The 18491-nt window shown below is 39.8% G+C and overlaps 1 protein-coding gene across 6 annotated transcripts in view; it reads left to right on the forward strand.

The window, feature by feature from the left end:
* The window catches only part of SBNO1 (strawberry notch homolog 1), a 59736-nt gene extending 42289 nt beyond the window's left edge, over positions 1-17447 (forward strand). For all 6 annotated transcript variants that reach the window (XM_029058502.2, XM_029058503.2, XM_029058504.2 and 3 more), the window contains 11 exons: positions 1047-1159; positions 2547-2618; positions 3179-3278; positions 4222-4296; positions 4461-4607; positions 4694-4788; positions 4916-5008; positions 6663-6800; positions 7713-7789; positions 10418-10611; positions 11364-17447. In XM_029058502.2, the coding sequence (XP_028914335.1) occupies positions 1047-1159; positions 2547-2618; positions 3179-3278; positions 4222-4296; positions 4461-4607; positions 4694-4788; positions 4916-5008; positions 6663-6800; positions 7713-7789; positions 10418-10611; positions 11364-11506 (1247 nt within the window). In that variant the 3' untranslated portion in view covers positions 11507-17447. The remainder of the gene's footprint in view (positions 1-1046; positions 1160-2546; positions 2619-3178; positions 3279-4221; positions 4297-4460; positions 4608-4693; positions 4789-4915; positions 5009-6662; positions 6801-7712; positions 7790-10417; positions 10612-11363) is intronic.
* Positions 17448-18491: the final 1044 nt, after the last annotated feature.

Here is an 18491-nt window from a genome sequence, read left to right on the forward strand (position 1 = left end):
GTGACCAGATCTAGCTTATAAGAAAGTTTGTGGAATAAAGGAAAGCTTCGTTCAGATTCATTGTTGGTTTGGGTTTCAAGTTTAGTAGACATGAGGAAGAACTTCCTGATATTAAGTATTATCAAACTGGAAAGACTGCAAGGGATAATTTTGAATCTTTTTGGGTGGGGAGAGTCTGGGGGGATGGGGAGGACCTTTGTAAGTAGACCAGGACTAATTTAGGTGTAGTCCTGCTTCTTTGTTTACTTGACCATTTAAGGACACTTTCAGTTTAAAGATGATTATTTCTGAAGAGTGAGTACAAAAAGTGAACTTCATAGTCTTTTGGTGAGGAAAGAGCTCTTTTCCAGGAAGGCTTCCCTTATTAATCCATCATCTACCCAACATATTTCTCCCCATGCCCCCAAGATGCTACTTCAGCACTTTTTCATCCCCTAAACACTTAGGTACTCACTCTCTGCTTACCTCATATTTGTAATTTATTATAGCGTTTATCTCCCCCTTTAAACCGAAAGGCCCCCTGAGGGCAGGGATCGTGTCTAAAATCTCTAATATTGTTTTCTCCCAAGTGCTTATAGCTCTTTAAAGAGTAAACATTCATAAATACTATTGATTAAGATCTGGAGAAACCACCTTTTCACACAAGAAGGTTCCCTATACTCATCAAGTCATGAGAATTACACTTTTGATGTAGCATTTACTGTTTATGGAAGTATTTCCTGAAAATTGGAAAAGCGGGGTGGGTGAAGAATATAGTTTCCAAAGCTGTTTGTTCAGATGAGCAGTGAAAGAAGTATAAATAGTAAACTAGTTTCATTAAGATATTGGGTCCTTAACAAAAATAAGCAATCTCCCATACATTTTGTTTAAATCTTCAAACATAGTACATTTTCAGCTTGTCCAATAAATATTCTGAGGAGCACGTAGGGATTTATTATTCGTTGTGGAGTGATTACTAAATATATCCTGATTAGTCTGTTCTCAATATCTGATCTGACAGAGATATTGTCTCCCCTATGATTATTTACCTATGTTCCTATATACAGGAAGAACTCACCGATCAAACCAGGTTACTGCTCCGGAATATGTCTTTCTTATTTCTGAACTGGCTGGAGAGCAAAGATTTGCATCTATAGTTGCTAAACGATTGGAGAGTTTGGTAAGTTTGTACTGCGCGTAAGTCTGTAAGAAGTATTGACCTCTCGCTCTGTGCAGAGCTCTACATTGTGCTTTGGGGAGAGTACAATAAAGCAAGAAGACACGATACCTGCTCTCAAAGCGTACAATCTAGAGGGGGAGATGAATGCTAAAATAACCTTTGAGGTTTTTAAGGAGTGGGGAGCTAGGCTCCGAAAAATTTTCTAGAAAAATGATCCAAGCACGGAATAAAGCTTGGAGAGGAGAGAGACTGGAGGAAGGGAGATCAGGAGATGGGGCAGGACAAATACTGGATCCATCATGGTGGTAGTTTGGATGGAGAAGAACCAGAGAATTGTGGAGATCCAATTGACAGGATTTAGTGACTGACTGAATATGCAAGTCGAAGGTGAGAAATGAGTCATGGATATTGCCAGGGTTGCAGGCCTGTGGGACTGGATGGTGGTGGTATCAGTAGTGATGCTGGCAAAATGGCAGTGGGGAGAAGAGGGTCTGTGTGGGAACTTGAGGTCAGTTTTGGACACATTGTGTTTAAGGTGGCTGAACTGCTAGTAGAGGTGTCCTGAAGGCAGGAGGAAATGTGAGACTGTAGAGAAGGAGGGGGGAGGCTTAGAGAGGTAGAGTCTTCTACATAGGTATGGTAGTTGAAGCTGTGTGTGAGTGTCCCCAAGGGGCTGCATATAAATGGAGACTAGAAGGAAACCCAGAACAGCTTTGAGAGACGGTCCCATCCCCCTTCCCCCTATGCGCCTACACACAGAGTTTAGGTATGAGAGGTAGAAGAGGAGTTGATGGTAGAGCCTGAGAAGGAGCAGCCAAAGACAGGAGAACTAGAAGAGGATGGGGTCAGTGAAACCAAGGGTTGATAGTGTTTACAGGAGTCGGAGTTGGTCCACAGTGTTAAAGACAACAGAGAGGCCAAGGAGAATTAGGTTGGAGTAGAATCTGTGAAGTTGGGCAAGGAGGAGGAGGCCATTGGTGACTTTGGAGAAAGTCATTTCAGGAGACTGGAAAGGGTGGAAGCCAGATTGCAAGGGGGCTAGAAGGGAATTGGAGGAGAGGAAGTGGAGGCAGCTGAAGTAAGCAACTCGATCAAGGAGTTTGGACAGGAATGGTTGGGGGAGAGGGGAGAGGGGATTGATAGCTGGAAGGCACAGTGAGGGCTTAAAGATAGCATTCAGGGAGAGAAAGAGGATGCAAGTTTTTAGAAACATGGGGTATCTTTTTGAAGACGACTGGGAGGGATGAAAAAATGGATCTGGGGGTTGGAGGGCTTAGGGACTCGGGGGAGGCAAGGGGGTGATTTGGGGGGAGTGATGTGTATTATATATTGAATTGTAGAAAACTCCCTTGAGCTTCTTATATTGAGATATTTTGTGTTTTGGCAGGGGGCCCTCACTCATGGAGACAGGAGAGCCACAGAGTCTAGGGACTTAAGTAGGTTCAATTTTGATAACAAGGTAATGTATCCAAGTCTGAATATTTGTATTTTGCAATGTATACTTTTAAAAATCTCATCTAACTAATGCTAAGGAATCCCTCTCACAATAAACAGGAGTCTATTTATAATTTAAATTTTTTCAAAGGGAAAGAATTTTTAATTCATAAAGTAGGGTTGGTAAAAGATAAAGTAAATGCAATTGGCAGTGTTAAGCCAAAAGTTACTGCTGCTTTAAAATCTGGCTGTCCCATGCCCTCATTGATTTTTCCTAAAAAGTGGCATTTGAAACCTGGAGAGTGATGGAGGAGGCGGTTGTAAGAATCTCTTATATAATGAAGTGTAACTTGATTGGGTGAAGTGAGGAAATCTCTATTTGAGCAATATCATTGTCCCTAACTGCTTTTGGCAATTCACATTTTTATCATGTCATCCTACTTTGTAGAAATGTGTTATAGCTAGAGATTAGTGATGAGAACTGCACCCCAAGCATTCAGTTGATCATCTGTATAACAAATACCACTAAGCTCTACTTGTTACAGGATTCTTGGTAAGATTGACATTATTTGTTTTCCGTTACAGTATGGTCGAAATGCTTTGGAAATAGTCATGAAATCCATTGTAAACTTAGATTCCCCAATGGTGTCCCCACCTGCTGATTACCCTGGAGAGTTCTTTAAAGGTAATTTTTTCCATTCACTGTTCATGGAAAGTAAAAATTCAGTAACCTTTTATATTTTTAATATAAGCAACATTCATGAAAGCTCAGATTGGTCATCAATTATTTAAATCACATTTTATTAGAGTTGTGTTTCTTCTCCCCATCCCCCTGTTCCACCCTCCACCCCCCCCAAGTCTAGCAATAAAATGTAAGCATGTAATGAACCTTCTTTTAAATTGCATATTTTTTGAATTGATAAGAACTGACTATCCAGGTGATACTTCTTGACAAGCTTCCCAATTTTGTTTGTTTTCGGTTAAACTCAATAAAAGGCAAACAGTTTTATGACCCTCCATACCATCACTTATTTCCCTCTTCCCCTCCCTCTTCCAGGGATATCACTAGATTGGGGACTGTCTTTGATTTTGCTACCCTGTACAGGCATTCTCCCAATCAGAAATACAAATGAGCAGTGTAATAAAATGGGAACACACACTCTAATAAGTTACCACTATCACATTGGACATCTGTTACGGGGCATCTCAACACTTTATCTAAAATGTATAGAGTATATTTTTCTTAAATTGCTTCTAGATATTATGTGACTTTAAAAAAAAGTTAGTGGAGAAGAATCAATTGCAATGGCCATGATAACTTTACACAGCACAAAAGTACCCAAGAAATTTACCCAAGAAATTTTCCTTTCAGTGAAAGTGTGCTGATTCTTTTTTGCATAGTTTTTATGTTACCATATTAGAATTAAATCCTCCACTGACAAAGCATACTTTGTCCATAATATTCTACCTGAAGAAAAATTAATTGTACATATTTCCTACTGTTAACAAACCAGCATCAATTTCGTATTTAGAATGGCTCTCAGAGAATGGGGTCTTAAATTTTCTAGCTTAGGAGATGATGCTGTTTTGAAAGTATTAAGACAAAGGTTTAATACTTTTTCTTGTAGATGTTCGACAGGGATTGATAGGAGTGGGCCTTATCAATGTAGAAGATCGCTCAGGAATTCTGACGCTTGATAAAGGTACAACTTTTGTTTTAACTTAAAGCAGCGTACTATATTGAAGATAAATATTTCCTTGTATATTTTTTATAAACTGAAGGATTAACATGCTATTCCCAAATGGATTTAAATGTTGTACTCGATTGCTTTAATTAATTGAGCCTTTATTCTAACTTTTCTTTCAGATTATAACAACATAGGAAAATTCCTCAATAGAATCCTGGGTATGGAGGTGCATCAACAAAATGCACTGTTCCAATATTTTTCTGATACACTTAATGCAGTCATACAAAATGCCAAAAAGAATGGAAGATATGACATGGGTATTTTAGGTAAGTGTTGTAAAGAGAAATTTTTTAAATGATTAAAAAGTGGTAAATGAAAGTTTTTTTAACCTGCCCCTCCGTTTTTTTTTAAGATCTTGGTTCTGGGGATGAAAAGGTGAGAAAAGCAGATGCCAAGAAGTTTCTAACTCCAGGATATTCTACCTCTGGGCATGTTGAACTGTACACAGTAAGTTTAGTATATGTGTCATGGCATGAAGCGGAGTAAATATCTACGTGAATGTCTTTTGAAGTTCTGTGCTTCAAATTGATAAAATGCTGAGCCCCAACTATCCTATTTTGTGTTTCTCTTGTAGATCAGTGTAGAAAGAGGAATGTCGTGGGAAGAAGCAACCAAGATTTGGGCTGAACAGACCGGACCAGATGACGGCTTTTATTTATCACTGCAAGTAAGAAATCTTTTATAAATGTACGCGACCTCCAAATGCAACCAGTTATCTGATAACGATAATAATTGTGGTATTTAAGCATTTACTGTGTGCCAAGGGTGGAGGGTGGAACAGGGGGATGGGGAGAAGAAACACAACTCTAATAAATGCTGGGATAGAAAGAGGTTGATCACACTGAACATGGTCCATGTCTCACCTGGGTCACATTAAGTTGGGTGAAGAACAGATTTGAATCCTTATTGAAGAGATGAGGAAACTGAGGCAACAGAAAAGTTAAGTGCCACGGTAAGGAAGTGGCAGAGCTAGGATTATGTTCCAGGTCCTCTGACTCCCAGGTCTGTGTTTTTTCCACTAAGCCATGCCACTTAATGAGAATAATACTTAGTGCGTTGGTACAGAAGTACATTCTTGCAAAACCTCTATAAAAGGAAATTGGAATTGCTAGACGAATGTCCTCTGATTTCCTAAAACTTCTGTCCCAAGTTACATAGCACCCATTTAGGTTATGGCAGAACTTAGTATATATGATCGGAATGTATTATCATTAAGATTGATCTTCATCTACTTTTTAGCCAACTTGGGGCATATTTAATATTCTGGGGGTGGCCTTTTTTCCCTCCTAAAGCTTATTGAAGGGTTCATTCCTGAAAGTAAACATTAAGAACATAAGCATATACTCTAAACCATGGAATGTACTAGCCCTCATGTTGAATTTGTGTTATTAATTCACCCAGATAATGTTGAGCCTTTTAATATAGGAAAATAGTGCCCTGAATTGGGATTGTGCATTTTCCATTAGTGTATTAGAACTGAGAATGTAAAATGTACCTGTTTTATATTGTCATACGAGAAACAGTCTCTACTGGCAATCCTTGTAGGATTTGGTTGCAGAAACTTGTTAAACCAATTTTGGGCTGTGTGCTTTTAGTAGCAGTTAACGGAGTTGTCTCTAACTTTCTGTCAATCCATATGAACCCTCCAAACTCTTTAATGACTAGTTATCAATGGTATGATTGTATTGGGCAGCATTTAATGTTCAGAAATAAAGGAACAAAATTGGGGAACTCCCATTGAGTTTCTGATTGGTTGAAAGGCAAGGACACCCAGGATTCTGTGGACATCAGGGAAGCAAGTCCGTTTAGGTTTTTAAGCAATCGTTCATTTTTACACACAATTCTAAAATTATGTGGGCGGTACAGCTGCATTTTCCTTATTTTCTGTGAGGTCTCAGCAGGGAGAAAAATGCATAATGAATTGCCTTTGAACGTCTTCATAGTTGGTATCCAAGGCTAATTAAACCTAGTGGGTCTTCAACTTTTTCCTCATAATGACCCTTACCCTCCCTTTTGCTGCTTGCTCAAATGAAACTCCTTGGTCAAATTTATTTTTAATGGCCTCATAACCAGATGTCGAAGGGAAAAGCGGCATTATGTCCTCTTTTAATCAGGTTCTCACCTAAACTTTTGCTTCTCTACGTATGTGGATTGGAGACAAGGCAAAGGTCAGATTGTTCAAACTCCTCCATTCCAACCCCTAGCCCCAGTTTAGGGAACATAAAGCTAAGCATATACATGTAAGAGTACTTTGGTTGTGAGCGAAATAAATAAATGAAAAGCACATCTCCATTCTACCATGCCATTCTCTTTTTTTATAGATAAGAAATAACAAGAAAACTGCCATCCTGGTAAAAGAAGTAAACCCTAAAAAGAAACTTTTCTTAGTACATAGACCAAATACTGGGAAACAGCTTAAATTGGAAACATATGCTGATTTGAAAAAGAAATATAAGAAGGTATGTTTTTATATCGGTATCTGTTGGCATACCCTATGTGCTGTGGGTGAGTGTGCTCTTAAGTTTGTAAGTGTATATGTGTATATAAATGAAATAACTAAATGAGAGGTCAGCAAAACCTTTTTGTCTCCAGGGTAAGTTATTCAGAGTGATTTTTTATAAAGCTATCTTGGGTATTTATCACCAAAAGTTTGCAATTTTCAGTCATTTAAGCAGCATCTTCATGTTAATTCCTTGAGGTTGTTAGACAGATGACCCATCCGAAAGAATAAGGATTTTATGAGGAAGAAAAGCATAGTGTCATGGAAGGCCTGTATCTAAAACTAACCTTCAGCATGTGATCTCAGTATTTGATATGCCACTAGTGTAAACTGGTAACCATTTGCTTAACTTCTTATGCCTTATTCAACCCTGATGAATTAATGAATTTTTTACTCTGGGGAAATCTTATTTACATTTCCAGTAATGGGATGGGATTATGCTGATTTTAAGTTGATGCATCAGATAATTTAATCGGCCACTAGTACGGCATTTGGGGGCTTATTGCATGCCTCAACTACTTGGCATACAAAGTTTAAAATGTAATTTCTTGTTCTTTGAACACTCATTAATAACTGGATGAATAAATACTTCCAAAAGAAAAAGCCTAGAAAATACTTTGACTGTCTAGAACTAATTTTGTAAGTAGCTCTGAGCCTAGAAATAGACAGCCATTACAAAAATGTACTGAACAATGGGCTGTTCTTTATGTTTGTCATTTATTAAAGCATATACCCTTACATTAAAATTGAACCACCAGGGTCAAAGAATCAGATTTGGGGGAAAGAGATGTCTAAAGCAGTTGTTCAAGAAATAATGTTTTAAATGTTGTTTTTTTTTTGTGTGTTTGTGGTTTTTGTTTGTAATTTCCAGGTAGTTTCTGATGATGCTGTGACCCACTGGCTAGATCAGTACAACTCATCTGCAGATACTTGTACCCATGCATACTGGTTAGTATTTTGAGCTTCAGAAATGTTTCAACTCTTATGATTTAAAAAGAGCTTAAGCTCTCATTTCCACAGATGTTTGTTATTTTTCTTAAGCGTTTTAAGTACCATCTTTATGTGGATGATCCCCAAATCTATCTCTCCAGGCCCAAGCTCTCTCCTTCTCTGCAGACTCATACTTCCTCCTGCCTTGGATGTGCTACCGACACCTCAAATTTACATGTCCAAAAAGAACTCCTCATCTCCCACCTAAGCTTTGTCCTCCCCCTGACTTTCACTGCAGACATCACCATTCTCCTTGTCTTTCAAGTATGCACAATTGGCATTCTTTGACTCATCTCTCATTCAACCCACAAATTTAGTCTCTCACCAAATCCCGTTCAGTTCTACCATCACATCTCTAAAACTCGCCCTTTATCATGCTGATTGAAGCATTTGTTATATCCTGACTTTACTGCACTAGCCTCCTTGCTGACCTCCCTGCCTCCTGTCTCTCCCATCTCTGATCCATACTTCGCTCTTCTTCCCAGATCATTTTTCTAAACAAAATATTCAGTCCATGTCTTCCCACCCCTCAAGACCGTTTAGGGTGCTCATCCAGCAACTCAACACACGCTGCACCGAACACACAACAGTGGTTTCAAGGCAGTCGCTTGGCTCTCTCCCTCCTACCTTACCTCACTTATTTCCTACTACAACCCAGCCTACAAAGATTGCTCCTCTAATGCCAACCAACTCACCATATGCCAATCTCATCTATCTTTCCTCTCACCCCTTGCCCGCATCAACCCCCTTCATATCCAACAGGCCACCATTCTCCCTACCTTCAAGGCCTTCTAAAATCTCACCTCCAAGAAGCCTGCCAACCAATCCCTTATTTTTCCCAGGTCACAGGCCTGGGAGTCAAAAAAATCAGAGTTCTACTTCCAGCTCCATCACCTACCTGCTCTCTGCGAACTTGGGAAAGTCACTTCTCTTTGCCTCAGTTCCCTCATCTGTAAAATGGGGATTCAATGCCTGGTCTCCTTCCTACTTAGATTGTGAGTCTTATGAGGGCCCTGACTATCTAGGATCTACCTGGGTGCTTTGTACAGTGCGTGGCACATAGTAAGCACCAGCACATATTATTATTATTACTGTTAACATCGTCATCATCATCATCCCACCCTCAGCCCCACAGCACTTGTGTACATATCCGTAACTTATTTGAATGTCTGTCTTCCCCTTTAGACTGGAAGTTCTTTTTGGGTGGGGAAAATGTCTTCCAACTTGTATCGTAGTCTCACAAGCATTCAATACAGTGTCCTGTGCACAGAAAGTACTCAAATACCACCAATTGATTTTTTTTCTCCCTCTTGTCCCCACTTAGCAATTCACATTTATGTATATATATAATGTATATACTTTACAGTGGTCATGTTAACTCTCGGCTTTTAGTTTTTTTAACCCTCCCCCTACTGGTTTAACTTAGTGGAATTACGGGAACAACGTTATTTTACCATTAATAAGAGAACTTGAAGGAAACAATCCACACAACTTGAAAAATAGTTCATGATCTAGTGAGTAAATTGATCAGAATTGATCAGAATAGCAGAAATGGCAACCCACTTCAGCTTAAGCCAGACTTTGTCAGATCTGAATTTGTCATTCTTGTACAGTGAGTATACTCAAACAGTGATGTTTTTTGAGTGCTTATGTTGTGCGGAGGACTGTTCAGCACTTGGTAGACATGTCCGTTCCCTCAAGGAGTATACAATCTAACAGGGGAGAAACATTAAAATAAATTACAGACAGGAAGGGTAAAGCAATCACATATAAGGATATGTTCACACATGCTGTGGGGCTGGGTATCAAAGTGCAACATGGGGGCAGACCAACGGTGATGCAGAAGGGAAGGAGGAAAGGATGAAGAGATGATCTATTAGTCTGGAAAGGAGGCTTCCTGGAGGAGATGTGACTTTAGCAGGGCTTTGAAGATGGAGAGCGGCAGTCTGTCAGATGGGAAGCCCGAGGCGGGAGGGAGGAAAGCCATGCCTCATTCACACTCGGTGCATAACTTATTCATCTGGTGGGACTGTGCCAGTTTTCTGAAAGATGATTAAAACTATGATGTCCTCTTTTTTTTTTAACTGATGAATATGCAAATGCATATTTCGCTTAGAAATACATACTAGACGCGTCGAAGGCCATTTTAGGAAAAGCCTTTTCAAGAGTAAGTTTGAAAGAATTAGACCTCAAATGTCTATTCTACAAAATTTTTATTTTGAGCTTTCACCTCAAATAATTCTCAGTCTGTCAGCATTGCTAGAGCAACACTCCAAAGGGTTGGGGTTTGCCCACGTCCAACCTAATTTCAGTTGTTTGGCCCTTGGAGCTCAGAATTGGTTGGTCGTCTTTTTTTAATGTACCTAACTATTTGCATAATAGGAGGTGAACCGTTGGTATAGCGCTTACGTATTTTCTAGCTGCAGTGCTTGTGTTCCCGTAGAGTCCTCTTTGTTCATAACGATACTCTAGAAATCAGCTGGTCTAACTGGGCTGTAAGAAGGGAAGTTGGCCCAGGCAAGGTAAAGATTGAGAGTTGTGAAGTGTTGGAGTGTCTGCTTACTAATCTACTTTTTCCATTTCCAGGCGAGGCAACTGTAAGAAAGCTGGTTTGGGATTGGTTTGTGAAATAGGCCTGCGCTGCCGTACATATTATGTCCTGTGTGGTTCGGTGTTAAGCGTCTGGACGAAAGTCGAGGGCGTTCTAGCATCCGTAAGCGGCACAAATGTGAAAATGCAAATAGTTCGACTAAGAACAGAGGATGGACAGCGAATTGTAGGTAAGTTTCTGTTTCTTTTGCTTTTTGAAGTAAAGCTGTTGCTCATTTTTGGTCTTCGTTCTTGGATCCCTTGGTCATTTTAAAAACCAAATAAATCAAATGGCAAAACTCTCGAAATAAAATCCTTTTGATGTAGATTCAACCTCAAGGACCATTGGCCTTGATGATATTTTTAAAATGTATTAAATGAGTTCTCTTAGTCCCATTGCTCTTAAAATAAAAATGTATTACTGATGGGGTGATCTCACCACACAGAGCCTGGGCTTTGGAGTCAGAGGTCATGAGTTCAAATCCCAGCTCTGCCACTTGTCAGCTGTGTGACTGTGGGCAAGTCACTTAACTTCTCTGTGCCTCAGGTCCCTCATCTGTAAAATGGGGATTAAGACTGTGAGCCCCACGTGGGACAACCTGATTCCCCTGTGTCTACCCCAGCGCTTAGAACAGTGCTCGGCACATAGTAAGCGCTTAACAAATACCAACATTATTATTATTATTATTATTATTACCTTTCTGGGTGACATTCCCCCCGGGAGTTAGAAGTCGTTTGCCTTTCTCCTTGAAGAAAAAAAAACATTTTTCCAACCTGCATATCTTTTTGGTTTCCTTTTGAATTTAATCCTTGGCGATTGCATGGAGTCGTCTAAAGAAAACCATTACTTAAGTAAAAGCATTGTGACCTGCCAGCTCAAATGTCCCGTTTTGTCCTCCCCTCTGTGATTCGAAGCCAGACTCTGATCTATTGCTAATTACAGGTCTGATCATTCCTGCCAACTGTGTATCTCCCCTTGTGAACCTCCTGTCGACGTCCGACCAGTCTCAACAGCTTGCGGTCCAGCAGCAACAGATATGGCAGCAGCATCACCCACAGAGCATCACCAATTTGAGCAACGCGTAAAAGGACAGGTGCCAGGTGTTGGCTCTGGTGGCTCAGTGAAGGCTGTGTAGGAGCAAAATCATTTGCGTAAATATCAGGGACAGATTCCAAAGAATTAAAATGTCTTCAGTTGCGCTCTCTCTCTGGTAATACTTTGGGAAGCAAAAGGTACCTGGAAAAAGATGGCAGAGCTGAAAACTGGCAGATGCTGATGCACCATCCTCCGTCTTTCCCTTCGCTTCTGTAGTACTTCCTGTTTTTACTTTGGGGGCGGGAGGGGTGTGGTTCTTTTTAAAGCTGCAGGCTACAGTTCGGTTGAAAATGCTTGGAGTTTCCCCAAACATGCTTTACCTTTATTTTGTCAGACAGTGCTCAGGGTTAACGCAGTACATCCATGCCGTTGCTATGGGAGATATCCATGGATGCATGTATTTTGAGTATATAAATATAGACAAATGTAAATTGGTTATTCTTTTCAACTTGTAAAACAGTAGGTTTAAAAAGCATGAAACCGAAAGGTTGCGTATCATGCGTTCATGTCCTCCCAATTTTGATTTTGACAGTGCATGTCTTTGAAAGCGTGCGTGAGCAAAATGAACAGGAGTCAAGGAAACAGAGTTATACAGCATTAGTTCATGCATTTTTTTCCAGTGTTTTACCCAGGTTTTCCTTATTTCCTCCCTCTACCACTACGTGAGATAAGTCCACCGCACATAATCCCTGTTTCTGGTGTTCCAACTCTTAAATGAAAAGTTAGTTCATTTTAATGTATCGATAATATTCCTAATGCGTGCTACAAGGATGGCGATAAGCCCGTTTTTCATAAAATTATTTTGTTTCCATAATTGGAGAGTGTTACAAAAACAGAGTGCAAATTTTCTTCCATCTCGGCCTTCTATTTTTGACTTCATTAGTATAATTTCACTTGTCAGACGAAACCTTACTTGAGCTGTAAACTAGACAATGGGAAAACACTTGAGGCTTCTGCTGTATGTGCTGTTTCTGTTACCCAGTAACTTGGAAACTGTTTAATATGTTGTAAGACATTGTAGAGTTTATCTGGAGCTGTTAAAAATGGTAATGTACAAATGTGAATAGTCACTTATCTATAATATGGGTAAGTTTTGTTTTGCCTATAATAGTAGATGTTTATAAGAGTGAGGGACAATGTTTGTCATTTTTTTTGCTTGCACAAGTTGCACTATTGAAAAATTTGAGATTGTATAAACCTGTCCAAAAACTGCAAGATACCAAAATCTTGTATGTCAAATAAAGTTATTGTACTAACAAGAAGTGGACTCCTGTTTAGGCAATCTCCATCTTCAGAAATAGATAAAAGCAAGTCTGTCTGTTGGGTGGGAATTTTACAGAACTTGTATGTTGCCTCAACATTCCAAGTAGCCTTATGTTTTGGTCAGAAACCAACCCCTAAAAATTGAGGTGGTGACGAGGTTGAGGAAAGGGAACATTTCTCTATCCTCTCGACTCCTGATTGTTTGACAAAGTGCGAGTTGGCTTGAACCTTCAGAATGTTTGTTTCCAAACCACTAAAGTTCAAGTTCTTCCTCTGGTGGATTTTTCGGTCCTCTCTCTCCATTCATAGAGCCTGTTTCGTTTCTTTAAACACGTGGTAGCTTATCTTGTATCTTGGGCATATTTTAAGGATTGTTTGGATCTGTTTGTTGATATTTCAGTGGAACAGTCTCAGTTTAAAGAGAGGTGTGTAGCTGTTTCTCCAATCAGCAGAGTGAAAGTTCAACTAGGAGTTGAATCAGCATTGTTGAATTACAGTTATTGCCAGACTTATTCTGAGATGGCTGCAAAGGGGGAACGATTTGGGATCGCATTTTGAGTTTTCTGTGGAAAAGTCAAAATGAAATAAAAGCAGCAGTCTGTAAAGAGCATTAACCCAAACGTAATTGGGTGGGGGCGGGTCATAGATGAGCTTGGGACACGGGGCTGAGAAGGTGTGGATCTTCTGCACCCAAAGACCAAGAAGTGGAAAGAGTGTTTAAGTCAAGCTTGTTTACAGTGGGTCTGCCATTCTCGGATGATCCACACACAGAATAGAAGAATTTGCCTCTAAGCCACTGCTTGTGAGCCCTTCAAGTAATGACAAGCAAAAATCCTTTTTTCTTTCTTTTTTTCTTTTTAAGTGAAGTTTACTGTTCTGGGTGCTAAAACTTGTTTCCATACTTGTGAACTTACGCTGTTAGCTTATTGTTATTATTATCTTTCATAAGCTTCTTCACCAATTAGAATTCTCCATCCAAAAGTCTGCAGTAGCAGTCTGAAAGTCATAGTCATATGACCGAACATTAACAAATTCCTTGCATAAACTGTTTCGTTTTCCACTTTGAAAAAGAAGAGATTCCCTTTCAAGAAGGATTTTTTTTTCCTTTGTAAAGTTGCAGATTCACCATCAGTAGTTTTTCTTCTGTGTAATCGGAATAACTAGCATGGCCTGCTTCCGATAGAATCTAATAAATCAGCTGGGCACTGCAGGAACTATTTAGGTTGCTTGTGCTTTAGCTTTGATGGAAACTGAACCCCAAGCTCCAGGGGTGTTAGACTCACGATACTTTGCGCCATTTCCCAAATGACTCGCTCACCTCCCAGAGACCACTGTTCACATATATGACCCTAGCGCTTCTTGTGTAAACATGAGCTTAATGCCAGTATAATGACTAAGAATCGAGGCAGGAGGCAAGTGATTCCGAGGTAGAGTTGAAAATTAATCCAATGTGAAAGAGAGTCATAGAGGCAGGTAGAAACAGATATCTCAACCAATTTTGTCTCATTAGTTCAGCCATCAATAGATAAAGCAAGGTTGAGGGGAGGAATTAATTTGACCTGGGGCAGGGTGAGACAGTAGCATCAGCTGATTTGAGGTGACGGGGCCCCAGAGCTGGGGGGAAGCTTTCCCTAATCATCTAAAGCTTTATTTTCTTAACCAGGAGATACTGAGTATTAAACAGAAAGGTCCTCCCTAGACAGCAAACTGGATTTTGGAGGTGGTATGCCAGTTGTTTCCCTTTATCATATCATAATGTCATCTGCCAGATCGACCACTCAAGTTCTCCACCCTCATATCTCCAAAACCAGCCGGCATTACATGCTGCTGTTGCTACAGCTAAAGGGGGAAAAAAACAGTTTGAGCAGATACTAGTTCTCTAATCAGAATAGTGAGTGACTTGAGTGTATATAAGTGAAGAAAATTTAGTTCTCTAAACATGCAACTTGTTAGCATTTCTTTTCTGAGCACTTGAGGTAAATCCAAAATTTCATCCTATATTCCTACTCTGTACCTATATGTGTACATACATGTGTATATATAGAAATGTTGAAAGTTAACTGAGTTCATGAATGTAAATATTTCTTGTAAAATCTGTACTTGTTCTTCCCTTTCTTCTTTTCCCTCCTCCCCTCATTCCTATTTATTCTTCTTTTCATGCCTTGGAGGGCATTTGATTTTTTAATCTAGAGAGAGACAGAGTATGAGAACACCTTAGCTGAACTTCTCCACGCATTTTAGAATTGTTTCGCATACTTACTGTACAACTTCAGAAACTATTGTCTTAATATTTTTCAACATGCTGATTGTAATTGCATTTTTATTCCAAATTTTTACTGTGTGCAATGCATTGTATTGGGGGAGGGGGAGGGGAGAAACCTATTTGAGTGCAATTTCAAATATTTTCATTATTTGACCAGTAATGCTTATTAGATGCTATAGTTTAGCTCTGAAGCACCTTTTATTTTTTTTGCTAGCCTAATTTCAGATCTTTTAACCTCTTCAATGCATTCAGAATATTCAAATTTACATCTGGAATTCAGTCTGATTTGTTTCTTGGCTCAAGTTTTGCCTTGATAATACGTGATGCTGTGTGAAGCCATTAAAATCCCTAATATACGCAGCAGTCTTTTCCAACAACCTAAAACTAACCAGAAACTCTCTCAGGAGTAGTAGAAAGATGACCCAGATATGAAATGAAACCTCGCCTTATGCTTCCTTTGTCTTTCCTAATCCAGTGAGTAGGAGTCAGAAATTCTGATTCCTGAGAATACATTCTGCGGGAGAACTGTGGGGGGGCTCACACAGGAAAATGACAAAGGAAATTTCCTTTCCCTCCCTTGGAAGGAGGCACCCCAGTTGTTCAGGGAATTTAGAACTGAGCTCCACCTTCAGTTTACAGATTCTGGGTACTGGCAACAAACTTTTCGATTGCTGGTAAATGAGTGGGAGTCCTGGGGGTGTGTCCATCTGGGCTCCCCTTTGGATAAGGAATTTGCAGAGAGTGTAGTAAAGTTTCCTGGAGGATCAAACGGTTAGCTTTGGTTTTCACCAAGATAACTCGGCCCAAGGGATTGCATGCTCTTCTAGGGGAAGAATAAAATAGAACTAACAAACAGGGTATTTATTTCAGATCCTCTGCCACTTGGGCCTCCCCGAAAGACTGTCAGGACTAAAGCACTTCACAATAGCCTTTGCCTAAGGATATTTCACCGATTTGTTAAGATGGTGATACATCCTGAGGTCAAATAAGGCAAAAGCGATCAACGCGAGGTAGGGAGTGAAGCAAATTGAGGTGGGATTCGACGTACAGAAGTGATCTGAGTACTTTTTCATTAAAAATTGAACCAAAGTTGTCAGCCCTCTTAGAAAAATCTCACTTTCCTGCTAATGTTTTAAGATGCAGCCCCAAAATACACATCCTTGTCTGTTGTGAGAATTATGGAAAAAATCTGTATAAAAAGTCTCCAGCACTCTGGAAAAAAATAAGGTCCTTCTGTAAATACATCGGCCTGGCTGCTTGTGAAACATGTCATTCCCTGTTCAGTCTCCCTTCTTGAAGCTACAGTTGAGTGCAAACGTTCAGCCTTCCATATCATAAATCATATACCTGGCAGAGAAACAATAGCTTCTTTTTAAACGTCCCTTGCTTTATTCTGATTGAGGGTACCCTTCCATGTTTCTGCCGACTTGATAGGAATGGCCAGTTTAAACAAGAATTGGGTGGACAAATTGGATTTTCTGTGGGTCACAGCTTTGAGTCCCTAGATATAGCTGAGTGTAAACCTCAGGGAGATTCTTGGCCCTGACCTTTGTGTTGTTGGAGGAGATATTTACCCAATTGTCCTCTGACCCAGAGATCTTTTCTGAGGATCTCGAGCAGTCACTTCTGGCTATGGTCACCCTCAAAGATATAATACCTGCTGGTGGCACTGAAGAGGATAAAGAAGCTTTAACTGCCAATATCCCAATATTTTTGACTTTCATTTTCTTATGCAGGGAGATGATTTTTCACAAGGTACATGGCAGCCTCCACCACTATCAGAAAATCATCATTCCTATCAGTGATTTAGATAGCAACCTGAAACTACTGATGCTTTAAAAAAAAAAATTAAAAATTATTCACATCTACCATCAGACATGAGAAGTGGGATGAGGTACAGTAAACTGAATTTCTGCAATAAAACTTTTGCCACGGGCCTACCTCCGAGCAAAGGATACTTTTGTAGGTAGATACAGAATGTCTCCTTTACCATTCGAACTTGGTGCGCCTAGAGAGTATAGCCTGACGGATTCCAAAGACATTGAAACAAAGGTGGATTGTAAATTCTACTGGTTTGAGTTTTCCCTCCCTTTTCACATTGCTACTCTGTTTTGGAATTTCTGTCGATCGTTATTAAAGAGTTCTCACTGTTCTGGTGATAATGCATTGCTCTGATCAGCCTTCTTGTGATATGACATACTAAGTGTCCATAAACTGTTGTTTCAACCATTTTGACAAAAATAATTGGGTTCTCATGCAATAACGTGTACCGGCTGCATTTAGCAGTATTTATACATGCAAGTGAAAATGGTCAACTATGAAACATTACAAATTATGTATTTAAGGGGTTTTTTGTTTGTTTTTTTTTTTTTGTAAAATTCTTAAATAAATTAAACTGGCTAATACTCTATATTTTATTTTATTTTTTGGTAGGGGGAATTGCCTTTACAGATTCATCTACTCTGCTCATTCCCATCATCTCAGGAAATCTGTGTCTCATGTTGGGAGGGAGGAGTGATAATCTTAGTTCTCATTTGCCCTCACTTAAGGCATCCTACACTTGGTACTCACATCAGAGGACTAGAACCCAGTTTCTGTAAAACTCAATTGATTTTTGTTCATGCTTTGCCTAAAAAGCAAGAAGGGAAAAAAAAATAGGCCATGACACCATTCCCTGAGTGTTAGTTTGATAGTCTCTAAATTGCTCCAATCTTTGGAGGCATAATGTAGCTGTGGGATCCAAAAGATTAGGCCCATCATCGGTGTGTTGGCTCAGGGTCCCATTTCAATCAATAACGTTTAGTCCTTACTAAACTGCAGAGGTGCTTAAAAGATTATAGAAGTAGGCGTGACTGCTGCCCTCAGGGAGTTTACAATCTAGTGGGAGATACACTAACATAAATGATAGGGCAACAGAGTTTAAAGAAATGTATTTAAGGGCTGTGGGAGCCTGGTGAGTACCTAAGTGCTCGGGTGATGCGTGGGGAAGGCTGGGTGGATGAGATTAGTCATCTCACGGTCTGTGTTGTGTGCTCCTGGATCTATACCCTTTAAACACCTAATGTTCATTCCACCCTCAGCCCCACAACACTTGTCCTACATCGTACATCTCTCTCTCTTATAGTATTGAAGTGTTCATTATGTGTCAAACTCTTCTAAAAACTGGGGTAGGTACAAGTTAATTAGTCCTGTAATTTATATTGATGTCTTTCCCCTCTAGACTGAAAGGTTGCTGTGGGCAGGGAACGTCTGGTGACTCATACTGTACAACCCCCAAGCACTCAGTTCGGTGCTCAATAAATACCATTGATAGGGAAGGCCTCCTGAAAATGTAATTTAGCTGGGTTTTGACAGCCGGGAGATTAGAGCAAGAGATTGGCAGAAAGGGATGAGAGGGTCACAGTGAGTTTAAATTGCTGATGAGAATGATGGGTGTGAGCTGGACTGCA

The sequence above is a fragment of the Ornithorhynchus anatinus genome, chromosome 2, assembly GCF_004115215.2.
Source record: "Ornithorhynchus anatinus isolate Pmale09 chromosome 2, mOrnAna1.pri.v4, whole genome shotgun sequence".
Taxonomy (NCBI): domain Eukaryota; kingdom Metazoa; phylum Chordata; class Mammalia; order Monotremata; family Ornithorhynchidae; genus Ornithorhynchus; species Ornithorhynchus anatinus.